This window comes from Sphaerodactylus townsendi, linkage group LG05 (assembly GCF_021028975.2).
Source record: "Sphaerodactylus townsendi isolate TG3544 linkage group LG05, MPM_Stown_v2.3, whole genome shotgun sequence".
Classification (NCBI taxonomy): Eukaryota; Metazoa; Chordata; class Lepidosauria; order Squamata; family Sphaerodactylidae; genus Sphaerodactylus; species Sphaerodactylus townsendi.
The window spans coordinates 60,784,649-60,812,647 of record NC_059429.1 but is presented as its reverse complement, the minus strand read 5'-3'; the positions used below and the strand labels follow the sequence as shown (position 1 = coordinate 60,812,647).

General features: G+C 39.5%; 2 protein-coding genes across 11 annotated transcripts in view; one reads left to right on the top strand and one right to left on the bottom strand.

Moving 5' to 3' along the window:
• Window positions 1-27,999, bottom strand: part of DOCK7 (dedicator of cytokinesis 7) — a 146,366-nt gene that overhangs the window by 66,494 nt on the left and 51,873 nt on the right. For all 8 annotated transcript variants that reach the window (XM_048495884.1, XM_048495886.1, XM_048495885.1 and 5 more), the window contains exons 11-14: window positions 27,556-27,721; window positions 25,861-26,003; window positions 23,098-23,191; window positions 20,185-20,347 (exon numbers count right to left, since the gene is read on the bottom strand). In XM_048495884.1, coding sequence (XP_048351841.1) covers window positions 20,185-20,347; window positions 23,098-23,191; window positions 25,861-26,003; window positions 27,556-27,721 — 566 coding nt within the window. The remainder of the gene's footprint in view (window positions 1-20,184; window positions 20,348-23,097; window positions 23,192-25,860; window positions 26,004-27,555; window positions 27,722-27,999) is intronic.
• Window positions 220-14,938, top strand: ANGPTL3 (angiopoietin like 3). 3 transcript variants are annotated; one of them, XM_048495893.1, is made up of 7 exons: window positions 220-785; window positions 3,053-3,163; window positions 4,274-4,382; window positions 5,710-5,823; window positions 6,212-6,307; window positions 13,821-14,093; window positions 14,704-14,938. In XM_048495893.1, the coding sequence occupies exons 1-7, from the start codon at window positions 291-293 to the stop codon at window positions 14,886-14,888; spliced, it is 1,383 nt and encodes a 460-aa protein (XP_048351850.1). In that variant the 5' UTR covers window positions 220-290; the 3' UTR covers window positions 14,889-14,938. The 3 variants fall into 3 exon arrangements, with proteins under 3 accessions (XP_048351850.1, XP_048351851.1, XP_048351852.1); XM_048495894.1 differs by lacking the exon at window positions 3,053-3,163; XM_048495895.1 differs by lacking the exon at window positions 5,710-5,823.

Here is a 27,999-nt window from a genome sequence, read left to right as displayed (position 1 = left end):
TACTTATGAACTATTTAATTCTAAGTAACATTCACTATCAAGTCAGAAGAGTTCTTTTTCTGATAAACAGCCTGAAGAGGACACAGGCTACATTAATTCAATAGTACATGACTAGTTTAATGATTAACTAACTCAACTTGACTTTTGAGAAACAAGCAGAAGTATATATATATATATATATTATACATACAGGCATACCAAAACCTGTTACAACTGTAACAGAGGAAGGCTAATAACTGAGAAAAAAATCTGCTTTGAAGACTATCAGAACATTTTTCAGCAGAAAAAAAATGAATATAGTTGCACTATTACTCTTTACCATTTCTCCAGTTATTTCAGTTACAATAGATGGAAACTACTCTTCCGTGGAACCATCCCTTCAGGATTCAGAGTTAAGGTTTGCAATGTTAGATGATGTGCGGTTACTAGCCAATGGACTTCTTCAGATTGGGCACGGCCTTAAAGACTTCGCTGTCAAGACCAAGAGGCAAATGGATGACATCTTTCATAAGCTAAACATTTTTGACCAATCTTTTTATGAGCTCTTGCAACAGACAAATGAGATTAAAGAAGAAGAGAAGCAACTCAGAAAAACAACTTCCAGACTGCAAGCCAACAATGAAGAAATAAAGAATCTCTCTCTGGAGTTGAATTCTAAGATTGAAATCCTTTCACAAGAGAGGATTCAACTTCAAGATAAAGTAGGGAGGCTGGAAGAAAAACTTACTAAACTGTTTCACACCCAGCCAGAAATTCAAGAACGGGCAGAAATTGTTTCACTTAAAGTAAGTAGATTTGAAAGAGTTGTAGGGCAGTCAGTGAGGTAGACTGAAATATTTTTGTTCTGATATAATTCTGATTTTGTTCTGATACTGTTGCTGATTGCATACAAATTTACTAGTACCATGCATTTTGAAAAATAAAAATGTTTAAATGTAGGAAGAAAACAGCAAGTGTTCCTTCATTGTAAATTAGTTTATAATGTGTTCATTGTGGATTTAAGTAAAATCACCTCAGTGGTATATATCTATTTTCCTGTACCAACAGCTATAGAAATAAGAAATTGTTACTATGAAAAAGTGCAACAGTGTTAAGTAAAACTAAGCCTTATGAAAAAAAATAGCAAAAAATGGTTTTCAGACTTTGTTTTTCCAAAAACTAATCCTAAGGAACAGAATAATATCATTTAGCTCACATGATACCATAAGAGGATTACCAAATCCTGTATGAGCCTACTTGTCATTGACCTTCCACCTTCTTAACTGGCTTCTTAATCAGAAGGATAGCCTCTTCTGTAGTGGTTACCTCAGCTGAAAAATGCCCTCTCCTCAGGGGTCTAATTGCACCTACTGTACAATCCTAAACACAGTTATGGCCTTAGAAGAGTTTGATTGCTTAGGATGGTACTGCTAGTCTATTAAATTTTAGGCGCTAGAAAATTTTACATTTACTTTCCAGGACATATATATTCATAGGGTCCCCTCTCTCCATGCATTTTTGTAGCAAGATGGAAAAGCTAACAGTTATTAGACATATGCAGGAGCAGGAAATACACTGTAAAATCTCTGCTCAGCCATGGGCAAATTAATTGGCTAGATGATGCTGTAAAGAATGATAGCTAATGCAGTGTAGTGACAAGGATCTGGCAGACCTGGGTTCATATCCCTCCTCAGGATAAGCATCACTAGGTGCCCTTTGGCCCTTCCCAGTCAAGCTTACCTCAGACGATTGATGATAAAATGAGGAATGGGAAAATCATGTAGGGACTCAGAACTCTTGGAGGAAAGGCAGGATGAAACTATAGTAGATAATCTCCTTCAAACTGCTGTACATACCATCTTGCAGTATGACATAAAAGAGGAGAATTTGAGAGCACTTGCATTGGAGAATTTTCACTCCTTCCTGACCAGCTCCTGCTTACCTCCTTCTTGCTCCATCACTGTTTCTCTGCCCTTCCTTTGCTTCTATTTCCTCCTCCTGTTCATCCATGCTCGACATATCTTTCTCCCCTTTCTCAGTCATTCAGTCTTTTCTTCTTGTAGCCACTCATCCACCTGCTGTTCCTATCTCCTGCAGTTTCTCCTCCCTTACTTTCTTCTCTGTCGTTTCCACTTCCTTTTGTTTCCAATTTTCTTCATGTTTTTTCCACCTTTGCCAGCCTCCTCTTCTGCACCCCATCCCCACTGCCATTAGGAGCCAGTTCAGTTGCCACAGCAACTCTATATGCTATCCAAAGTTCTTTATCCCTCCCCCCATGAAGTCTGTGAATATGCTATTCTGCCTGTTTGTCTTTCACTGTTCCTTTTCAAAAACTTCATTTTTCTGCAAACCATGGGGTTTCCTCAGATTTTTAGAAATATCTGTCACTTATACCTGTATGTTTCCTACCTTGTGAACTTTTTAATATACACGGGTCTATTAGATATTATCAAGATATTATGTAAAGTTATACTGTGTTGGAAAATATTTGTTAATTGCTAGACTTTATGACAACAGAAATGAAGATTAGGTTTCCATTTATAAAATTAAGATTTTTCAATGCATGTGGCTATTACTAGAAAATAACTTGTAGCAAATGGGTCAGTCACAGAACAGAGACAGTGTATCAGTGATTGCCCATTATAATCAGCTGTTATATGGCCAGGTTGATTTCAGAACATTCCTGACCTTTCCTAATCATGCAAATTAATGGATGCAGGCTTTCTGGTTGCCTTTGCAACACCGAGGGAGCACCAATACTATCTAGATTTTGGGTAAAATCTCACAAGCCAGGATACTTGCTGCCATTTCCTGCAGAGATGTACATTGCTCAGATATGACATGATTTACAAGATCAAAACTTTCTACACCCATCCTATTCAGCGATCAGTGGCTTTCCTTCTGTTCTAGTTCTTAATCCATCACATATTTTGGACAGAGGATAAGGCAAATATATCATAAGGCTAACGCATTTTCACTGTACAAAAGAGCCAAAGTTCAGGAAAAATCTGTAGTGTGATTTTAAACAGAAATGCAACAGTATATGGTACAATTACTTATATTTCCCATGCAGAACTTTGGGGAGAAGCAGGACAATAGCCTCTCATACCTTCACACGGTCGTTCAAGGCCTGCTTGCCCAATATGACAAACAACAAAAGCAAATACAACCACTGGAAGAGAAGGTATAGTTGCTGCTTCTTTGAATCCCCTTTGACATTCTTCTGGGTTTTTTTTAAAAGGTGCCAGGAAATTCTGGAGAGAAGGTTATGAATGACAATAGGGGAAAGATACAGAAACAGGAGAAACAAAACAGCATGGGGAAGAATGAGCTTGTAAAGTAGGATGGGAATGGAAACAGTAGAATAGAAAAGGAAGGTAATAAAATAAAACAACCTTCAGAAGACACAGAAATATTAAAAATCATACACTATTTCCATTATGTAGTAATTTGCAAACAAATCTCTTCACTGCAGCTTCTGATATTGTATGACGGAAAAATAAGCTTTCGTATTTAGAACTGTAGTTTCAGCTTTAAAATTGCTGAAGCAGTTTAGGTTTTTTCAATCCCCTACATTTTATTTTACTTATTATATTTATATAAATGTATCTAGAGTATTTTAAGCATACCAGTATTTTAAACATACCAGGTGTGAAAGCAATAAGTGAATGCCTGAAGACTCATGAATTATAAGGTTCATTGGTCAGGAAGTCAAAGTTGACTAATGGGCTTAGAAAGACATAATTCTGCTTAGGATAGGGTTGCCAGCTTCCCCTAAACACCCCCCCCCCCCCGGAGATTTGGGGATGGAGCCTGAGGAGGACAGGGACCTCAATGGGAAACAATGCCATGGAGACCACCCTCTAAAGCATCCATTTTCTCTAGGAAAACTGATCTCTGTAGCCTGGAGAAGAGCTGTAGGTCCAGTGGATCCTCAGATCCCATGTGGAGGCTGGTTCCCTCACCAAGGATTGCACTGAGACAACTTGTACCTTGAGTAATGTGTGAAGCCATCTTTAGACTCTTTGTTTAACAGTGGGGAGGTAATCTAAAAGTGTTTTCTAAACTAATAAAAGTTAACAGTCCAGAAAATAAACGCTGCTAAGGACTTGTACAGATGCCACCCATAATACCAGCTGAGATGGGAGTTTTGGTTATGAATGACAATAGGGGAAGGAGGGTTGACTGCTCATTTTCTCCAATGGTGGCCTGCAAAGGATCTGTATCTTCTGTGTGTTTACACATGAACAATCCTTTAATAATAAATGGAAAAGTACATTATCCTTCTTTCCAGATAAACAACACAGGTTTTCAAGGTGACATACAGACTGCATTTCTTCTGAAGACTCATGAAGCAAAGAATACCCATGATAACACAACAGCTAGCATTCAGGATTATAAAAGTAAGTGAATACAGTTCTGCTGATGAGTTGCTTTCTGTATAATGCTGTTTGACAAACAAAGGCCATTTCTGCATGGCAACGATGGGGGTTGGAGTCGGGCGTCATTCCACGCACGTATCCCACCCCTGACTGTTCGCACGAGCGGTCCCAGAAACAACGGGAAGGCAGGCGCCGCTGCTGTTCGCCCGGCCGACCTACCATGTCTGTGGCCGTCCGGCGCGTCGCCGATGCCTGGGGACACGACCCCCTTGCCCTGTGCAAGTGCTCCGGCGTCGCAGGGCAGGGGGGGCGTGTCCCCAGGCCTCGGCGACACGCCGGACGGCCACGGTAGGTAGAGGGCGGAAGGGGAAGAGGGCACCTTGGAGCTGCTGCCGTTCGCACGGCAGCGGCTCCAAGCCGCCGTTTCCCATAAACCTCGCTTCCCAAGCGAGGTTGGGAAACAGCGGCTTCACGCCGCTCGGGCGGGGCGAGGGTGGCGCGGCTGTGAAGCAGCTGTGCCCCCTGTGCGAATGGCTTCCTGGGGACGGTGTTTTTGCCGTCCCCAGGGCGCCATAATCCGCCTGTGCGGAAAGGGCCTTTAATACACCGAGGAAAGAAATTCAGCCTTCTACACATCATCATCTGTTTATAGACTGCAGAGTCGATTACAAAGTACATATAGTAAAGGCAAACAGAACAGCTGCCCTAGATGCTTGTAGAATGCCCAGTATAAAAACGTAAGATAGATTCACAGACAATGCCAAACTGCTAATTGCCATGCTGGTTAAAAGAAGACCCATATTTGTAGGAGAGATGGCTCTTCAGTATATGGAAAGTGTTTAAAGTAGTTACATTAAAATATTAGATCAACCTCTTGCAAAATTGGAAAAGGGCTCCTAAATAATGGAAGACTTTGGGTTAAAATTTGGAATTTTTAATAACTTTAGATCGATTCAAGTTAAAGTTAATATTCAGTAAGGGAAGATATTCTTTAAAAAAACCAGTGATACTATTTTACTCGGCCTCATTTAAGCTTTTCTATAACATCAAAATCATTTTGATGTTAATTGTCACATGTAATACGGCAATATTTGCAGTTACTCCAGTCTACGTGTATTGAAATTAATGAAATAAGAATGGAGAAACTCTGCATAAGATTGCACTGAAAAGTATGTGAAATCTAGAACTGCCAAAATGTAAAAGTTTAACTCTCACATTAAAAGGATTCCAAACATCTTGCACCACTTGTGCTCAGTTATTTGGGTAAACCTGAAAAGTTTAACTGAGTCTTTTTAAATTTCTACCTCTAGTAATATAGCTGTACATTTTAAACTCTTACAAATTTCAGGCAATGCTACAGACTGCACTTGGATTCACAACAGAGGTGAACAATTCAGTGGCATTTATTCTATTAAGCCAAACAGATCCAACACATTTAACGTATACTGTGAAATGACAACAGGTAAGTTCTGTGTGGTTTTTTTGTTTTAAAAAAGGGCGTGTACTTATAAGGTTGCACCAATTTCCAAAAATTCCTCCTTCAGGACTTGGCACAGCCCTGAAAAAGGGTGCTGCTACTCAGTACTAGTGAGCACCATCTCTCTCTCTCTCTCTCTCTCTCTCTCTCACTCACACACACACACACACACACACACACACACACACACCCTAAGACCACTACATCACTGCAAACTACATTCTATACATTCTTCTTCCTTACCCCACTGCATGTACAATTGATTCAGTGGGATTCAGAGAGTGTGGACTATATCTATTGCAAAGTCCAACATGAATTGTAAAAACAGCCAAACAGGCTGTACTTAAAGTTTATTTTTCTTTTGTATTCACAGAACGTTCATGGACAGTAATTCAAAATAGAGTTGATGGATCTCTAGATTTCAACCAAACCTGGGAGAGTTATATCAATGGTTTTGGCAACCTTGAGGGTAAATGTTTTGCTTCATAATATTCCCGAAGATTGAATGTGGATTTAATCTACTAACATGCTACATGCGTCAAACCTGTGCATACACTAACGCTTACAAATAAGCTATGATGTATCTTAGAGAGTTTAATGAGAGTGTCACATTCCCTGTTTTGGGCTGTCCTTACATTTTTTATCCCTAAGCAAACGAGTTGGTACACTATGAAGATATCTATTGAATCTAATATTATATGGCTTTTATATAGCTTTTCACATAGAAAAATCATCATGGGCACACTACTTCTTAGATGACCAGATCTGTACAAGAGTCTTAAAATTAGGTTGAAAGACTTACCATCCAATCTTAAATTATTCTAGGAACATTGATTTCAATGGGTATAGAATGCTGTAATGCTGCTTAGGATTGCATGGTGACTATCTTGGTAATAAACATGTAGGGTGTAACTATGTGTTGGATTGCACTGTAAACTCAACCAGTTTCCCAACCAGACAAATAATGGACTTTGAGAATAGCTACATGAATGTTAAAATACACAAATACTAGATCATGAAAATCACACTGTCCTTCCCCCATTTCCTCTGGATGGAGCTAGACTTCATATTTAACCAACATCAGTGTTTGCAGGTCTGATCAATATGATCTGTACATCACAAAACTGAGATACAATGGTCATGTAGAATCAGAATCATAGTTGGAAGAGACATCAAGGGCCATCCAGTCCAACTCTCTGCCATGCAAGAACGCACAATCAAAGCATAGGACAACAGACGGCCATCCAGCCTCTGTTTAAAAACCTCCAAAGAAACAGAATCCACCACACTCCAAGGCAGTGTATTTCACTGTTGAACAGCCCTTACCATCAGGAATTCCTTCCTAATTTTAGATGGAATCTCTTTTCTCATATGAATCCATTACTCCATCTCCTGATCTCTGAAGCAGCAGATAGATAGATAGTTTAATACGGCCAAAGGCCAGCAAAGACAAAACAAAACAACAGCACACACCCACAACAGCAAATTACAACAATTATTACAGCTAACCATTTACATGAATGTTTGGCTTTCAGCTCATCCCTGATTAAGTAGGCCCTTGCGTTTTTTATACGCCAATGCACAGAACTTTGCTACCTGCTGGGAGATGGTTGCATCCTTGTCTTCCAACAGCATTTTCCTAATCTCTTGGTCAGAATCCTTTGCAATTATCAAGCTGTGTTGCACAAGCAGAGGTAAAATAAAGAGCTCTCTTTCTGCCTTATGCAGCATGCAGTGTAACAAGATATGTATCATAGAATCAACATCCCCAGAATTACAAACACATTTCCTCAAATGCCAAGGGGTTTTCCCAAATCTGCCTATAAGCATAGATGATGGAAATGCGTCAAACCGTGCTCTAGAAAAGGCCCATCGGTATTTGGCTATGGTAATGTGTTGAATGTAGGGGGCCATTACTGTACCACTACCAGATTTCAATGGTCTATATAGAGCAGGAAGTGAGGCATTATCATTATCAAGTTTCTCCATCCTCAACATCAGGGGTCTTCAAACTATGGCCCTCCAGATGTTCATGGACTACAATTCCCATCAGCCCCTGTCAGCATGTCCAAGTGGCAGGGCTGATGGGAATTGTAGTTCATGCACACCTGGAGGGCCATAGTTTGAAGACCCCTGCTCAACATGACAAGCCTTCAAATATTTAAATATTACTATCATGTCACTCCTTAACCTTCTCTTCTCCAGACAAAACATACCTAGCTCCCTAAGTCTCTATGACATGGATACCAGACTTTTTACCATTTTGGTTGTCCTCTTCTGGACATGCTCCAACTTGTCAATACCCTTCTTGAATTGTGGTACCCAGAACTGGATGCAGTATTCCAAGTGAGGTCTGATGTCACAGAATAGAATGGTACCATTACTTACCTTGATCTAGACATTATACTCCTACTGATGCAGCTCAAAATCACACTGGCTTTCTTAGCTGCCACATCATACTGTTGACTCATTTTCAGCTTGTGGTCTACTGACTCCCAGATCCCTTTCACATGAACAGTTGTCAAGCCACATATCACCCATTTTATATCTGTGCATTTTACTTTTTCTGTCTCTGTGTAGTACCTTGTATTTCTCCCTATTGAAATTCATTTTGTTAGTTTTGACCCAGTTATCTAATTTGTCAAGGTCATTTTGAATTCTGACTCTGTCCTCTGGGTTATTAGCTACCTCTCCTAATTTGGTGTTACCTGCAAATTTGATTAGCATCCCCTCAATTCGCTCATCCAAATCCTTGATAAAAAAATATTGAATAGCACTAGGTCCAGGATAGAACCCTGCGGAACCCACTAGTCACTTTTCTCCAGAATGAAGATGAGCCATTGGTAAGCACCCAGTTTGGTAGGTCAACCAATTACAAATCCACTCAACAGTAGCATTAGCTAGCCCACATTTTACTAGCTTTATGCAAAAATATCATGGGGGACTCTGTCAAAGGCCCTACTGAAATCAAGGTATGCTACATTCACAGCATTCCCTTCATCTACCAAGCTTGTCACTCTAACAAGAAAAAGAGATAAGATTAGTCTGACCAATGTCAAGCTTCCATGCAACTGTGAAGTATAGCATGTAAACAACAGCAGTGGCGTAACTAGACAAACTGGAGCCCTGGGCAAAACCGGAGTATGATGCCCCCAGGGCACCCTCTAGCCCCCTTGTACCTACGCCCAGTGGCGTATCTAGGCAAACTGGAGTTTGTCCTCCCGCCCCAATGGGCAGCTGCCCTACCCCACCGTGACCAAGCAATGATTTTTTTTCACCAAGTCGTTTCAAAGTCACCATCACATTATAGAACATGCCCCAACTCACAAATCTGAACACAGCAATGGGCCATGCCACACAGCAGAAATAATTTTTTGAAAACATTTTCAAAATGATTTCAAAATGTTTTATTACTGCTATGATCTTGTATCCAGTCCCCCCAATTGGGGGAAGCAGCATCACTTTCAATGTTATTTAAACTGGGAACCCCAGATTCTCCCTTTAAGGTGGATTTAAAAGGAGAATCTGGGCTCCCTAGTTTAAACAAGTGATGCTGGAATCCACCCCCAAACAGCATAATTTTCAATTGTATTTAAACTAGGGAGCCCAGATTCTCCTTTTAAATCCACCTTAAAGGGAGAATCTGGGGTTCCCAGTTTAAACAACATTGAAAGTGATGCTATTTTGGGGTTGATTCTCCCCCACCCTGAAACAGCATCCCTTTCAATGTGTTTAAACTGGGGACCTCAGATTCTCCCTTTAAATCCATGCCAAAGTGGGGGGGAGGGTTAAAAGGAAAATCTGGGGAAATTTGGGGGGTGCCTGCTGTCAGGGGTGCAATTGTTAAGCTAGCAGCACCAATCTGTCAGGATATCTTTAGGAGACTCTCCTAATGATACCACCCAGGTTTGGTGAAGTTTGGTTCATGGGGTCCAAAGTTATGGACCCTCAAAGGTGTAGCCCCCCTCTTCTGTTAGCTCCCGTTGGAAACAATGCGTGATGGGACACCCTCTTTGGGAGTCCATAGCTTTGGACCCCCTGGACCAACTTCACAAAACCTGAGTGGTATCAGTAAGAGACATTCCTGATGATACCTCCCAGGTTTAGTGAAGTTTGGTTAAGGGGGTCCAAAGTTATTGACCCTCAAAGGTGTAGCCCCATCTCCTATTAGATCCAATTGGAAACAATTGGGGATGGGGCACCCCCTTTGGGAGTCCATAACTTTGGACTCCCTGAACCAAACCTCACCAAACCTGGGTGATGGCATCAGAAGAGTCTCCCAAAACATCCTTGAAATTTTGGTGCTGCTAGCCTAAAAACTGCACCCTCTGCAGGCCAAAAACAGGAAAACACTGAAAAAACAAAAAATTCCACAAACGAACAGTTTTTGTGCCCCCCACAAGGGGGCGCCCTGGGCAACTGCCCACTTTGCCCAATGGGAGGAATGCCTCTGAACAACAGTTTGAGCTAAAATATGCAATGCATGTACATTATGGTCTATGACATCTTTATTTCCTTCATTTTTGCCCCACCTTTCTTTCCAATAAAAGGCCTCCTACATTTTATCTTAACCACAGCCCTATGAGGCAGGCTAAGCTGTGTGATTTGTGCAAGGTAACCCACTGAGCTTCCATGGGAGAGTGGGGATTTGAACCTGGATCTTTCAGAAGTTAGTCTGACATTCTTAACAACTACACCATGCTTGCTCCTTATATATAAAGGAACATTCAGCCAATTTTAAGCATCTTTTTCATAAACCTGTGTAGGCTAACCTTGACATGGAGAGGAGCATTAGAGTGTGAAGCATAGCAACACATTAAGAACTGATCAAAACAGCACTGCCTTTCTGTCTTTGTACAGTTAGTAAAAATATAATCCACAAATCATATATAGATAACCCAATCAGTATTAATTCCTATGGATATGCCAGTGTAGCTGATAAAATGCAATCTAAATGCTGTGGCCTCACAAAGTATCCCTAAATGTTTACCTTTTATTAAGCCTTTTTTTGCATGCACAGGACTGCCTTAGGGACCTTAGGTTAGAGCTGTTTTCTAGAAGGTGAAACAGTGGCCGAGAGATTCTGTCTACTTCCATGTTCAGCTACTGTGAACCCATCACAATGAGAGGGGAGGTCTATCAGCAAGCACATCCTGGCTTTATGAGGCAAATTAGGCCACACACAGTCTATACCTAAATTAGAATTACATTACATCTAGGGCATTTCCATAATAGCGAAGAGAAATCCATTTGAGACTTACACTTGCTATCAGAGGCCTAGTCTAGATATGCAGCCAAATGAGATGGCAGTATTTCTCTATATGAATTTGTGGGAAAACTAGCATGATTTGCAAAGGATTAGGAGCAGAACCTGTCTTGGTGATGATGATCTTTTATTTATAAAGAATTTTAACATATGGGGACAACAAAAATTTCACCCCCACCAACAGTTTAATACAGCCCATTCTACTACCTCAGACCTGTCCTACTTCATTGTGTCTGAGACTCTGAAGTTAAAGAAATGTTTGACCAAATTCATACTCAAGAGCCTCCATAACATATGAAAATTATGTACTGGAGGAAATTCCCATGCAGTGACAGAGGCAACATTCAGCTTTCATATAGACTATAAAATGGTATGAAATTATTGAACTAAACTTTCTCTTGATATGTACCAATCCTAGTTTCTAGACATTATTAGCCAATCATGTCACCAGATAAATAGGTGAAGAGAAACCGCCCCTGTTTGCATTGGTTATCATTTACTTAGGACATGGAAGAGGTTAAAGAACATTTCATTCAGCACAGTTCGCTGAAGAGCTGTTTCGATCTGCTTAAACAAATGTGCTATGATGGAGCAGGAATCAAAGTGGAAACAATGTGTGACCAACACTGGGTGATGGGCAACATATAATGGCAATTAAGCATAGCAGTTTTAATACTGAAAAATTAACTACAAGTCATTCTAATCTCAAATGTCATTGTTTGCAAATTAATAATTGTAAGTTCATACTTTCAATAGCTGGGCAGATCTAGAAACTTGTTTCTATAGTTTTAGAATAATTCTCTTCTGTGAAAATACAAAGCTCCACATTACTGAGTCTGTGGCCCTTTCTGCACATGCGTGGAGCCGAGCCTCCACCGGCATAATTTATGCCGGTGGAGGCTTGGGGTCCGTTTGCACGCTAGCGTGCGAGCGGCCGGCACTTCCCCCTCAGCCAGAGAGGTGGCTCCGTATGGAGCCACCTCCAGTCATCCCCCTCCACTCACCGTCCCATCCAGCGTCGCTCTGGAGGGCTGCAGGGACCCACCCACACAGCCCTGCGACCTGCAGAGGTCGGAGGGCAGTGTGGGTGGGTCTCTGCAGCCCTCCAGAGGGACGCTGCACAAGATGGTGAGCGGAGCCAACGGGGAAGACAGTGTATTCCCAGTGGTGCAGTTCGTACCGCACCGGTGGGAACATGCTGTTTTTCAAAACCTGTTTTTCAGGGGCGGCTTCACGCCACCCGGGGAAAGCCAGGACGGCACTGCTGCCGAAGCAGCAACGCATCCTGTGTGAACAGTCTCCCAGGGACGGCGTTTTTGCCATCCCTGGGACGCTGTATATGGCCCGTGCGGAAAGGGCCAGAGTGTTAATCCATTAGTCATATACTGTCTCCTCGGACAAGAAGCACTCTTCAAGATCTCAGGCACATGAGCACCCAGGACGTGGCCTTACACTGAATCAGACCTTTAGTTCATCAAAATCAGTACAGCCTACTCAGATTGGTCATCGAAGAGATGTTTTCTGTGCTATGATTTCCTCACCCCACCACTAATCCTCATGTAAAATCTTTTAATGATGTCCTTTGTAATTATAATACTGCTGCAAACGTTAAAATTAGCATTCTTCTAGAATGTGTCTATAGTGCAAATGTTCATCCCTCCATATCAACTAATTTGCCTTCTAACACTGGAAGAGAAAGAAGTGGCATGTTAGGATAAAAACTATTAGTTAAGATAGAATTCCATTTAATAAAAGGGTTTTTTGGGTGGGGGGAGGTGGAATAGGTCTTTGGGAAATAGTCTGACTTGGACAGAAGGTTGGTAACACTTTCCTTCATGAGCAAAAGCAAAGCTTAAAATAACACATTGCAATTCAAGAGTAAAAGTTTATTCTCCAAGAAAATGTATATAAATGCAGCATCCAATACTTTCTAGATATTTTTGATAAACATTATCTAAGATCTCCTTATACAACTTAGAATTGCTCCATTGGTCCAGGATATCGACCAAACAAAAAGCAGAAAAATAGGATTGCTGATTTACAGTTCAATCCTAAACAAAGTTACACTCTTCTAATTCCAGTGATGTCAATGGCTTAGAATGGCATAACTGCTTGCACTGTTAGTGGTTTAACATAATAATGTTGCTCAAAAAAAAAAAAAGCAACAGTAACCTATCTACTAAAGAATGCCATTCAATGCACAGTTACCTAGAAGTAGTTTCACTGAACTCAGCTTATTTCTGAACAAACATGACGAGGGTTGTATCACATGCAGTCTGCTTAAAATGCTACATTTAAAGCTGCTACAGTAAATGACACTACCAAAATACCTATTACGGGTGTATTTCTTTCTTGTAGCTGACACTCCATTTCCACTGCAATTAAATTTTATATATGTCACTTGCTTCACTTATCAAAGAGATTCAGTGACATGCTTTTGTTAATTATACCTTGAATCCTCGCTTGTAGACAGTGATAAGTTCCAAACTTCCATTCTATTTAAATTTAGTTTTATTTTCTGTTTTATTGATCATTAGTGCATAATTGAAAAGATATAAAAAAAAAAAGCTCTTCAGGAAAAATGATCTGCAAAGTTCAAGGGTTCCCAAGGCTCAGGAGATCTACCTAATGAACAGAATTAATGCATCCATATAAATTATTATACATTACCCCCAACCTATCCTAATTGCTATGTTTGTGCATCTTGGATTTTCAGGGGAGTTTTGGTTGGGTCTACATAAGATCCACTCTATTGTAGATCAAGCTCACTACATCCTGCGGGCTGAATTGGAAGACTGGAAAGCTAACAAACATTATATTGAGTACACATTAATAATGGGAGGTCCAGAAACAGATTACACTGCCCGTCTTGCAAAAGTTACTGGAAATATTCCCAGTGCTCTTCCTGAACAGAAAGAAGTTAAATTCTCTATAAAAGATAATGGGAAGAACACTGAAGAAAATTCTGACTGTCCAGAAAATTATTCAGGTAAGTATATTCTGAATACAGGGATGCTTTAACTTTTTGATAATCAGTACAATGGCTTAAATGAACTGTAGAAGTTAGTTTGTCATAAAAATCAAGATATCTAATAGTCATCAAATTCACTATCCTGCAGATGAAGCAGTTGGAGCTGTCAATATTCCCTGTACATTTCTAGTTCTCTATCTGCTCAAACTTTAAGATGTAGAAATAGGTTACTATTTTTAGTAACGCACTTTTGCTAATAGTCTCAGTTAATCAGTAACACAGAAAACAAACAGTAATGTCCTGCTTTTCCACACACAGTTCTAACAAGCAGAGATTTCAAATGAAATATACCCTCCATGTACTCAGATTTCTGTACCACTCAGAGCTCTTCTACCTATTTTCTTCTCAACCATTATTATGCTGAAACTCAAAAGAAAGATTATTTGAGACTTTTAATCATATTGCACTAGAAATGAACTAAAATAATGTACTGGCACACTGTATCTGAATTGTAGGGATGCATATCTGTCTAAATGGTCCTCAGGAACTACTGCCTCAGTCCATTTGATAAAAGTTACTGTTATTGCAACAAACTGGAATTACAGGAAACTTATAATTTTCTTTTCAGGTGGTTGGTGGCACAATGAATGTGAAGAAATAAACTTGAATGGAAAATATACCATGCCAACTTCAAAAGGCAAATTAGAAAGAAGAAAGAGAGGACTTTATTGGAAGCCTCACAAAGGAAGATCTTACCTTCTCAAATCAACCAAACTGATGTTACATCCTATAGAGTTTGAAAATTTTGACTGAACAACTTTACTTAACGGTAGATTTTACTCAATAAAGTACCAACAACTTCATTCTAATCGCAGAAAAAATTCACATCAAAACATTTCTTCATAACATTATCTGGTTCATCATATTAAAAAGCTTAGTGAGTCTTGGCCAGTGTGACCAAGAGGTGGGAAGGACGATGCAGAAGGACATGGACAGATAATTAACAAGCATCCTGATGGCTCTGGAATGCCACTATTAGTCAGCTTTCCTTAGCATCAAAGGTCAGCTGAACATGAAGACTATTATACTTACTGTACAGAAGGAAGGAGAACCTCTGACTAGGCTAGGCTTAAGTTTTCCCCAATTACCATATATACTCGTGTATATAAGTCGAAGCACCTAATTTTACCACAAAAAACTGGGAAAACTTATTGACTCGTGTATAAGTCGAGGGTGGGAAATGCAGCAGCTACTGGTAAATTTCAAAAATAAAAATAGATACCAAAAACATTACATTAATTGAGGCATTAGTAGGTTAAATGTTTTTGAATATTTATTTCAAAGAAAAACAGTAAACTAGCTCCGTAAGTGGAAAAGAGGGTCAACAAGAACAATATGGTATCAACAATAACTTCAAAAGTACAAAAACCTTAGCTTTTTTTGTAAGGAAGGGTTTTAAACAATGGATCTTACAATAAAAACTGGAATGAACATGCCTGTTCACTGTGACTCAAAACTATCCTGCTTTTTAAAAGAATAGTTCATTATTTTTAGTGTACATATTTTTAAAATTGCACATGGCAGGTGTCATTTTAGAAGGGACATTCACACAACCTGTCAGACGAGGAATGTTTATCTTAGCAGTACCAACATTTCAGAGTATCTTTAGGAGACCCTCCTGATGATACTACCCAGGTTTGGTGAAGTTTGGTTCAGGGGGTCCAAAGTAATGGACTCTCAAAGAGTAGCCCCATCTACTATTAGCTTCCATTAGAAACAATGGGGGATGGGAGCACCCACTTTGGGGATCCATAACTTTGGACCCCCTGAACCAAACATCACCAAACCTGGCTGGTATCAGTAAGAGATTATCCTGATGATACCACCCAGGTGGAGTGAAGTTTGGTTCAGGGGGTCCAAAGTTATGGACCCTCAAAAGGGTAGCCCCATCTACTATTACCTTCCTTTGGTAACAATGGGGGATGGGCCCCCCCTTTGGGGGTCCATAACTTTGGACCCCCAAAACCAAACATTACATGGCTGGTATCATCAGGAGTGTCACCTGATGATATCCTGAAATTTTGGTGCCACTAGCCTAAAAACTGCGCCCCCTGGTGGCCGACAAAGTAAAAACCCTAAAATATTTTTAAAAATACAGCTGACTCGTGTATAAGTCAAGTGGGGCTTTTTCAGCACAAAAAATGTGCTGAAAAATACACAAGTATATACGGTACATTTTCTTTCAACAGCAGAAATGCCTGACAGCTGTTTTCAACATAGGGAGGCAATTAGAGCCACCGCTGACAGGAAGAAGCAGGGCAGGGAATACAGCAGTGGCAGAAAGGCCAAGTCACGCTAGCTCAACACAGCACTGTGGTCTTCCCAATCTATTCCATTAGTTGTTGCCAAGAAGAGAAAGGGGCCAATTCATTTCTACAGAGGAACTATCTCACTGTTTTCAGGACACTAATGATAAGGGTAATTTTAATAGTCCTAAACTCTTTTACCTGCAACAAAAACTTTGGACCACTGATGCCAGGAGTTCCATGCCTTCTACATGAGCAGAGGCTATATTCTTATTACAAGTATGATGTGTGTGGAGGTGTTTCAGCCTTCCCCTGGGTTGTTCTGACAAACTGAAACAGCTGTCAGGACTTGCTATTTGTTGTGTTTGAATATATATGTGTAGCCATTGTTATATGTAGGTTTCTCAACACAGCGAACAGCAGCTCCCTTGGGTCATTTTAGTTTGCGAAAATGGTAGAGGGTTGATGAGTGAAGTCCTTTTTCTACTTGCATTGCAATCAGAATACACCTACCAACACACCTGGAAGAGCAAAACCCCGAGTGCACATGTGGTATAAAATCTTAATGTGGTATAAAATCTTAATGGCAACCAGGCCACAGCCAGGCTTTTTTATTTTTTGCATTTCCACAACTGTTACAGCCAATTATATTTATTTGATTAACAATTTCCCTTAAATTGCACATAAAGTAAACAGGCTGCAGTCATGCTCAAACCTCATGGCAGGGAAGGAGAAATCACCTCTGCCAGTACCTCCCAATCTTTTACAAAGTTTTCTCTTTATTTTCTTCTATATAAATGAATGGCAGCCATTTGCTGGAAAAGGAGTATGCCAATTTCAGGATGCCACTGGTACAACGACAACTCCCCACAATCTCTCACTGACCCCAGCTGCCAATGAGAGGTGAGAGATGGCAGATATATATCTGCATATAAGATCTGTGTACCTTACTCTAAGCCAGGTTGAGCAAATAAGACAGACACATTTATGTATGCCAATAAAGGCTTGAATTGACAGACACATTTTAAAGCAATAGCTTAATAAATGGGCAAAAAGATATAAGTTGTTCAAGCTTACAAATATGTCAACTATACTCTGTTCATGATAAAGATGATAGTAGATCTGTGAATTCATTTGCCATTTCCTGGACTGTCTTTGATCTAGAATGCTCCACTTGTGTCCTAGTGCCTTGGGAACAAAATTGGTAGGCACTAGGACCCAAGCTGAGAATTCTAAAACAAAGATGGTCCAGAAAATGGTGGATGAATTCACAAATCTCCTGTCATCATATTCTGAGCAAGGTATACAAACAGGGCCAACTGAAGTATCCATTACTTTCCATGAGGCATTCTCAGGGCCACACTGAAGTAAATGGAAATTGTGAAGAGGGAAAGCTGGGAGGATTGCTTGATGAATTGCTCCAATGCTGCATTAATTTATATTAGAAAAGGACTGCAAAAAAGTGCTACTAAATTTTCTAAAGAAATTGAATTTATTGTGTTGATAAAGCAACAGAAAGTACTAGTTTAACAAGGAGTACGGTGCACATCTGAAACGCCTGGAAATACTTGCAACAAAATTCTATTCTTAATGCTACATTAAGAACTTGCACTTCCATTGCCTGAGCTAAAATAAACAATTCTTATCTCACTCATTTTCACAAGGACTCTGGGTCTGTTGCTGGTCCAAAGCAGCTTCACAAACAGACACCTGAGTTCATCTGAAGTATATAAAAACTGCAATGCTGAATCAATTATTAGACAAACTGTCCACCTTGTTTTATATCCTGTCAAACATCAGATGTCTCAGCTACATTCATAAACAGTAGGGATAACCACCTTTTCCAGTATTTTTCAGGTTTCACTTTCCCAAAAATTTTCATTTTTTTAAAAGCTAAACTCAAAAAATACCAGCTCTCACAGTTGAATGCAGGAATTGGCTGAACTGACTCCTGTATTCAGCATTGCAAGGGGGGTTGCATGGGGGGGATCAAGAATCTTCCACCCAGCAGCTCTACTGGCCACCTTGCTGCCTATGAAGCCAGAATCAACTTGGCAGACAGCAGGGGAGGGATTGAGTCACACACAACCCACCCCCCACCCCCTGTGCCGGCAGCTACAAAAGCCAAAATCTATTAGTCTTTTTCAGCACTTGAATGGCTGGCGGGGAGGGGGGGTCCTTTTAGCTTTACCAAATGGCCAGCCCTAATAAACAAAACATGTTGACCAGCTCATGTTGCTAATTCCAAGGTCCACGAGTCAGATGTATGTGATGTGTGAAAATACAGATCATATGTTTAACCTTCAGGGCCAAACAGTCACTCACAGACTTATCCATAAGTATTTTATCATTCAGGGATATTTATTCCCCCATACAATATTCTATCCAAACATGAATTAAACACTCTAAAAAAGAACTTGCCTTTGCTTAGCTCAACCGCCCTCTTCCTATCTTAGTCTTCTGAACCTCACTTCTTCTCACTTTATAGTTGAAGAGGTATCAAATGACCACCATTGTTGTTGATTACTCCAAACAATGTTCCATATTCAAGCCCCTTTAATGCTGATGGTAACTTTGAAAAGTGTTGGGGATAGGTTAAGAGCATTCAGCCTTTACTAAATAACACAAGGTTTAATGATTTGCACCTACCCCCATTAACAAAGTAATAACATTATATTTCCCTTCAGTGGCCTTCCATTTGTATCCTGAAAAGCCAAATTGTTAGTAGCTCTGTTAGACAATAAGGACTTCTATAAAAATTTCATTAGTATATTATACATATATTATTTGGAACCACTGTGTCCTTGCAAAGACTTCTTACTTGCATTGATTTATTGCACATCCCTCAATGGTTGGCTGACCACAATTATTATCCTTCTGCCCTTATCCCTAAAAATATACAGTTAGGTTGAAAAGAGACATGGAATTGCCTTCCAAACTCTCTTTGCTATTTGGCATTGAAGATTATTAAGTTTCTCCTTGAGAAACAAGAAATTTGGCCTGCTCCCAAAAGAAAAGCCAGGTTTTAGAAGGCTGATCAGAAGTAAAGAATTATGTCAGGGGTGCTTTGTATTAAATTGCTAAATATCAAAGAAATGTAGCCCTTTCCGATCTTCATTGATTTCAACAGTTCCATAAATAGACACCATCCCGGGGGAAACTGCTTTTCACCTTGATTTCCTATCCTTATCTTGGTATTGGGTACTGTTCTATGTAGTAACCTTTGGAGGAATGCTGATGAAAGCATGTGAACTCTAAAAGAGATCCTTTTAGTATAAAACGTGCTCTATCCCAATGGCTCTTAGTAAAGGATCTACTGTGTGTAATACGGCCAAGAAATTCTGGCATCACATCACCTCAATCTTCAGGGTCACCAAAGGTCAGAAAAGGAGACAGAAGTATGAGAAGAAACTACATCATTTAACCAATCACACACACACACACACACACACACACACACACACACACACACACACATGTGGAATTCAACTGTTCCTATATATATAGTCAATTTAAGACATTTTACCACAGCTTAACCTCTGACTGCGTGAATAATGCAACCTAACAATTAACACATTAACTAAAAGTGATCTTGTGAATATGCTTGACACTGAAAAGTCTCATAAATGAAACAAGAAAAATTAAGACTACCACGTATTGTGTAATTAAAGCAATTTAAAAAAATCTCCTTCTGAACAAATTCATCTACGTTATGTAATCTATCTTAATCACTTCCTCCAGTGATGATGGCAAGTACCGTGTACTACCTTTGCATTAAATTAAAAATCTATTTTTATTCTTACCTATATGTTGTGTTTGGAATATAAACATCTCTTGCAGGAAACTCCAGGATCTCCCTTGTTGGGCGAACTCTGCTATCAGGGTAAAGTTTTACTTGCAGTAACTCTGGAGTTAGACAATAATGTGGGTTCTCTGGAGCTGGAGAAATATCTATTTTCAATTGGGCTAAGACAAGAGAAATTATTAGTATAATCAAGCTTGTAAACAGCCACTTGTCTAAGACAGAAAACCATCACTTTCAAGAGATCAAACAGGAAAACTTCTAAAAAGTTGTGTCTTTTTCCAATTTTTGATCATTAAGTGACTAACACCTTTTCATAGGTAAGCAGGTATCATTATATGGTAGAATTACAATGAATAATTTCTGGGGAAAAAATCCTAGCTATAATTAAAGGAATTAGAATTTGTTGTATGTGTTTGTGTTAGGAATTGGACATTCTTTTAATCTTGCTCTTTCAGTAAGGTTTTGGAGAATGGGGATTGAAATTCTACCAGCCATCCTTTTCGAAGCGATCTCATTTATTTGGGGGATTTGAAAAATGTCTGTCAAACATAAACAACCTTCTCACAGTGAATAGGCGTCTTCCAGTTATCACAAAAGCACTTCTTTAAAGGCGTCCATTTTTTGAAGTGTCCACTTAATCTACTTGTTAGGCACCAAATCTTGTACATTAACATCAGACATGCAACTACCATAAACATATATCAAAAATCCACGTCGCAAATCAGGCTCAATTCCTTATTAGGTTTATAAACTCAAAGTCATTGTCAACACATTCATTTCATTTGTTTCAACCAGAACTCAAATAACAACTTATTATATTCAAGAACTCAGTTCCATAGCATAAGGCTGTGGTAAGTATACGGCTTGGTATAGGCTAATATGATGTTTAATATAAAATATGAAAGAATTAGACTATTCTATTATGTTTTTGTAGATTACCCATAAGAGATCTTCAAATACAAGACATATGAGGTTGAGGCACTGAGGAAGATAACGAAATACACATTACGTACGAAGCGGGTTTTGCCAATATCAACACAATTTTTCTGAATGGACTATATTGGATTACAAATAATTCTTGAATGGACTAATGAAATGATGAACTTTATCTGGAGAATACTTTGACTTTATTATTATAAATTGTGGACTTGTATGCTTTGGAACTGAGTTCCTGAATATAATAAGTTGTTATTTAAGTTCTGGTTGAAACAAATGAAATGAATGTGTTGACAATGAATTTGAGTTTATAAACCAAATGAGGAATTGAGCCTGATTTGCGACGTGGATTTTTGATATACCAAATCTTGTACAACAAATGTGGGATGAGGAAGGTGCTTTCCTGACCCTCCTGCAGGAACGATGCCCAGCTCACTGTTTGCCGAACAGGGTGAACGGGGGCGGCAGAGAAACAGGGGGCTGCAGCGAGACCCTAGATGGACGCAGGAGCAGGGAGAGCAGGCAGCAAGGCAGGAAAAATAAACCAGTCCCTCTCCTGCGGTGTTTGCATGGCAGCGGGATAAGCGTGGGATATTTTAAAAGAACTGCCAATTCAGCATTTTTGAAAACCCCGGAATAAGGGAAATCTCGTGGGGCGGGCCCGATTTAGGACTGGAAGCCGTGCGAAAATCATGCACAGACTGGGATATTTCACCTCCCCATCTCAGGATATATGTGGACCGTGCAGAAAACACCAAAGCTAACTTTTAAAAGTCCTTCATAGCATAGTCATTCTTGAGGTCTTAGATTGCAAACCATAAGCAAAGTTCTATCTGGCAGCAACAAAGGGGTGTGTGTGGAAAGGGAATGACTAGTTGTTTCATTGAAGATTCATTATGAAAAATGCTGGTCATAGTCTGGGGACTCCTTTCACCCAATCCTAGGGCTGCCCTTGCTGAACCTTTCCAGCTTGGAGCAAACTGCCCCCTCCCAACAGAAACAGTTCACCCCTTCCAGTTAGAAGTTTCTCAGCTGCTTGAAAAGTTCTGATAGAACTCGCCGGGGAACGTTTACGGCTGGAAATGCCTTACCGCGTTCTGTTTTGCAGCTAGCTAAAACTATAAGATTCCCTCGGCGGCAGCACTTCTTGACACCTGCTTCTCCTGATTTTGTCCTTTAGCTTTTCTCTGCTTCCTAAAATCTGGACTACAAAACCACAGTAATCACCTAATTTTAGAAAATCTTGCTGAATGAATCCCACTGATTTGATTCATCTGCCGTGCGTCTTTAGTATTGATCTTCATGTATCCGCGGCATTGCAGCTTTACGCCATGGCGTGAAAAAGGTTCTGCGCCGCGCATAAAAAAGGAAGTGTTTCAGAGGAAATGAAACAATGCCGTATAACGCAAAAGAAAAAGTGTCTGTTCCATGCATGGCCCCGGCTTAAAATTACCATCCGCATATCCCAATTTGGCACTTTAAATAGTAAGGTAACCAGCGGTCTTAACATTGAAATGAAACCAGTGAAACTACACTGGCAGAACTTATAGTAATGTATCCACAGGGCCATGAAAGTATTGTAAATAAACCTCAGCAAACCTGTACAATGCTTAACAGTTGCAAAATTGTGACTCCTGAACAACAAAAGATGACCACATACAAAAAAATTGGAAGCTGGCCCAATTATGAGTTTCAGAAACAGAGCAAAGATCTAATCAAACTTTTTTTACAGTTCTATCCTGGTAGGTTATGGACAAAATACAAACAAACTGTTCATTTGTCCTACACCTGGAATTACGTTAAGACAAATTCATCTACATAGCGTCGTACAAATTCCTTCAGTCCAAGTAACATTCATCTACGATGGTGTTAAAGTCGTTGAAGACAGAAGTAGCTTAAAGTGACAAGAAGCATAAGCAGCACTGAATTATCACTTAGCTCTCACTCAACCTCCGCAGGAATATCACTAGAATACCTGTAATGGGTCTCAACCTCCGTAGAACAGAAGATGGCCTTCTCATATCTGCAAGAAACTTATACAGATCTTCATCACTTAGACGGTCACCTTCCTATTTAAATAAAAAAATGAAGACATGTAGTAATTTTCAACTATGCACTTGGAACAAACGTTTTTCTTCTAACATTCCTTATTGCCTTCCCATATGTTCATATTTTGACTGCCTCTGTAATAAAATAATCATGTGTTTGTGATATATTACAAATCTGAGTAGCCTCCTCCCATTATGAAATTTTTATAATTTTATTAAGGTAAATTTGATTCCGGCATGCTTTTTAAATAGGCTCTACTTAGCCCTTAGGACCCACCCCACCCCCCCTTCCAAAAAAAAAAAAACCCTGGAAAAAGAAGGAATTACTACTGTATTCTCTTTGAAAAATGAAATGAACTATATGACTCTGACTCTTCTCTCAAGGTGATGGAGGAATTCCAGGAAAGCCCACCTTGCCAAACCCCCCAAAAACATAGAGAAGACAATGAAAGAAAAGAGGGGCAAGTACAAAGAGGAAACTGGCTATAGAGATGGCCAGCAATCATTTTCTGTCTTCAGAAGGAGACCTTCTCATGAACAGCAGGATATTTGTGAGTAAAAGTCTGTTGTAGAGCAAAGGTTTATAAACAAGCCAGAAAGCAGGAATGGCCAAAAAGATACAGCTAAAAGCCTAGCTATAGAGTAACTATAAATTCAACAAGAGAAATAACCCAACACAAGTAATTTCTTTTCCACTAGCAGAGATCAGAGACTGCCTTCCTCATGATTTTATCCATATGGCTCCCTTTTGTTTAGTTATTATTCCCCCACTGTGTATGAAAGGAATCAGAACCACTGGTCTACAAAAACATGACAGATCTCTATGAACAGTTTTTAATCCTTTATGTTTCAATAATCAGATCACAAGGCATAAAGACATCATTGAAAGTTCAGCAAGACTACCCTGTAATAAGCAGCTTTGAAAAATGTCGACAAATTTTATGAGCAGGTACGCTGAAGCAACCTTTTACAGATTCCCAGATGAAAATACTAATACAATGCAAGTCCTTTTTTTGTAATATCCTTGAGCACCTTGTTAATACTGTGGAAAACAGCAGAAAACAATCTTTGTTGTTACCAGTTAAAATAAGTTCTGTTTCTGTTACTAGTATGTGTGAGACTGCTTTGCCACAGAAGCTTCTGTTAGTAAAAGTTCTACTTTTATCGTAGAAAAACTGTTCACAAAATTATTTTAATTTGATTCCCCATCATCTAAATATTATACACTTACTAAATATTTCCAGTGCAATGTGTTATCCTTAGGGATTCTGGGAATTAAAATATAGTATTTTAGGTCAAAAGTACTCACTTTATCCGTAGTGAAACTTAAGAGAAAGGATAAAGAATAATAATCTTGCTTGGCTGTACAATATTTAACTGTTCCTAAAAGAACCACAGCTTTCCAATAATCCATCAATTAACAATCTCAATCCATTGTTAATATAAAATACAATTTGAACATGAAAGAATGAAAGTTCCAATTTTTAAACACCTCATCTGCTTCTTTGTAACAACCAAGGACTATAGGATGCTAATCCCAGGCACTTCAGGTCAACAGTCCCCCAGTGCTGATCTAAGTGATGGGTCTGCTTTGTGGAACACCAGATTTGCACAGACTCAGCAGGTGCTACTGTGTCATCCCTGAAAGATTTATCAGGTGATAGTATTTAATGCTGTCCTGGACTTCTAAACAGTAACTTGGCACCTCTATCCTCCTGATATTATTCATGTGCTTATTACACCCTTAAAACAGGACTGCATCCTTGCCCTTGACCAAGTTAATTCCACTAGCACCCAGCTCACTGTCCTGATTAGAGGCTTCTATTTTATTTTAACACATCTATCCTGAATGTTGGTAGCGTAACAAAAAATTAAACTTGTATTAAATACCAGTGTTGGGAAATCAATCTCTCTTGACAAATATAACAACTTATCTTGCATACCTGTTCTGCCCCCCAAGTGAATCTGTTTTTGGTGCCCTGTACTTGGCTAGGACAGAGTGGGGGAGACACAAGCCAGGCTCAAGAGTTCAACAATAGGTTTATTACTGTGTCTTCTCTTGTGTCTTTTCTTGGCTGCTTTCAAGAAAGTCCACTGTGTCTTGCTTCCTTTTAGTTCTTTCAGTCTTTGTCTAATTCTAACTGCTGTTAAACTTAACTTGTGTTCTATGGACCACCATATACTAATCAGTACATCACGAATATTCCAGTCTCCAACTACCCTTAGCACATCACTCTGACTGGCTAGAACTAAAACAGGGGATTGCTGGGTAAAGAAAGGAAACTGCCTATTGGGAAATGTCTTAAAGGGACAGGGGCTTAACAATGAACTAAAACCATGCTAACTATGGGGAAACTAAAGCTTAATGGGGAAATAACAAAAGCCTCTGTGGGGGCATGACAATACCAGCATAACCAAAATAATTCCAAACAATTGCATCTTACATTTCCCAAAGACTTGGGCTTTGGCAAGTGTCCATGAGAAAACACATTCCACATTTCAGGGTCACCCCTAAACAGTAGCTTTCTACAGCTATACAGAAAGCACTCTGAATTAGTCTTAATGAATGTGGCTATGCAGAAAGCAGAACTGAGCCACTAGAGCTGAATGAATAAGCTAAAACTCACATTAAAACCCCTGCATACTGGCAGTTATACCACACTGGCACTGTGAGCATGATCATATAATACCTGTTTAAAGAAGTTAGTCACTGTGAGGGTAGCTGGTCTGAAGTTTGTCAGATTGCAGGCCTCATCCCCACTAGTGGTTCTTTCCAAAGAACGCCTACCAACGATGCTAGAATTTCTTCTCTCGGACCAAGATCCTTTGCGTTCTTTAAGAAAGTATGTATTAAAAAACACACAAACATACGCAAACAAACAACATTTATTTTAGGAAGACTACATGTGAAAATAACTGCTGCTTTTTGAAATTATGGGAAAAGCAAGATAAAAGAGGTGGTTATGCTAAGACAATCGCACTCCTGAGGCGTTAGGAAACTATCTAGCACAGCTGAATATCTCTGCTCCTTTCAGAGCAACCATACCCCAGTGCCTTGTGCCTATTATAAAAGTCTTTATCATGTGGAGATTTATGTATTTCTATTGAGAAAAAAATGATGGAGTTGGCAGTTAGGGAAAGGGTGGGGGGCTGAAAGATGGGGAACAGTGGTTTCAGATGAGCTATGCTGTTCACAACGATTAATCTACTCCTTTGGAAAATACTCATCAGTCTGTAACATTCTCAAAGACTTAGCAGGCTGGTTTCAGAGAGAATAACAGATGGTTTACTAGTAAAATCCTTGAAACATAAACCTATTTGTTATTACAGGCTTGTTCTGTTCATTTCACCCCCATTACAAAGGCCTGGAGAAGGGATGAAAAAGCAGAACAAGCAGATAAGCACAGATTTTGTTATAGGACTAATCTAAATGTTGTGGCAATCAACAGAATATAAGGACAACCTTACTGGGTCACAGTAAGCATAGAATCCTTCCCTCAAAATAGCTTGTACTAGATGCTATAGACTGCAGGGTGTATCCTTTCCAGTGAAACATTGCTATTTGTACTCTGCCTTTAAACTTGAAGATCCCATTTAGTCATTATGTCTAACATAATGACAAACCTATCCTCGATGAATTTGTTTAATCCCCTTTAAAACCCAGCTAACTATAAAAACTATTAATATACCCCCACGGCAGAGAATTTCATAAGTTAATTAGTTTTCGAATGAAGAGATATTGCTGCCTTTTTATTGAGATATCCACCATGTTCCCAAGATCTCTTTGCACTCTGCTTTGATTCTCACCATCCTCAGCAATCTTCTGTCATCAGCAAACCTGGTCACTTTACTACTCACCCTGATTGCAGATAAATTAAAGAGCACCAGTAACAACATCGATCCCTGTGGAACCTGACAGCTTATTTATCCCTACTGAGAGACCTGTCCATTTCTTTCTATCCTCTGCTGATGTCATTTAACTAGTTTCTAATCCACAAGAAGAGCTATCTTTTTATTCCACAACTGGCCAACTTATTCTTTGGTAAGGAACTCCTTCTTTGTGAGCTTTGTGAAAGTACAATCTTTGTGAAAGTACAATCATTCTTGTCCACGTTATTATTACCATTAAAAAACAGTAAAACATTGATAAGACAGGGCTACGGCTAGTTTGTATATATGCCTAAGTGCTCCATTCCCTTCTATATAGATTTCTTAAAAGGCTGATTCTAGCAACAAGTTGCATTTCAAATTCGGGCACATTTTAATTTAGGAGCACTATACTATGTGCCGGTCTGGTCATTTCAACTCTCTCCTATTCCAGAGTTATTAACAGTCTAAGAAGAAGATCCACCTTGGATTTTTCTGTGAGCATGCTTAATACCAACCTCCTGCAGCAATTTCTACTTCTGTCGAGTCTCTCTCCAAACTTCCTGCACTGCTGACTATGTTCATTAAGTGAATGGCTGTCCATGCAAAAGGCATTCGATATTTGCCAAGCCTTTGACAAAATTGTTCTGCTTGGCTTTTCAGTTTCTCCAGTTTTTCCTTGTTCTGCAAAAGTAAAGTCCAATGCTCATAAAATAAAAACATTTTTGAAATATTAACAGTGGAAAGAACAGTGGCTTTGATCCTATGCTTTTCTCCTGCTTGTACTGAGTAGTTCTACATTACAAAGTACAGTCCTCCTGCATAAGATACTTTTCAGCTCATGCAGAATGCTTTGTTTTCAATTCATATGAGTGAAAGTAACCCAGAATCAGTAACTTAGCCATAGTAGTGAATTCCAGGGACTTAATTTTGCAATCACAACAATGTCAAGCTGAGAACTG

What these genes read in the sequence shown, in the direction of transcription:
- ANGPTL3 (XM_048495893.1), top strand. Translation starts at nt 291, where the DNA reads ATGAATATAGTTGCACTATTACTCTTTACCATTTCTCCAGTTATTTCA. An exon ending in ATACTGTGAAATGACAACAG is followed by an intron (nt 5,824 to 6,211) that starts GTAAGTTCTGTG and finishes TTGTATTCACAG; the next exon opens with AACGTTCATGGACAGTAATT. An exon ending in TGGTTTTGGCAACCTTGAGG is followed by an intron (nt 6,308 to 13,820) that starts GTAAATGTTTTG and finishes TTGGATTTTCAG; the next exon opens with GGGAGTTTTGGTTGGGTCTA.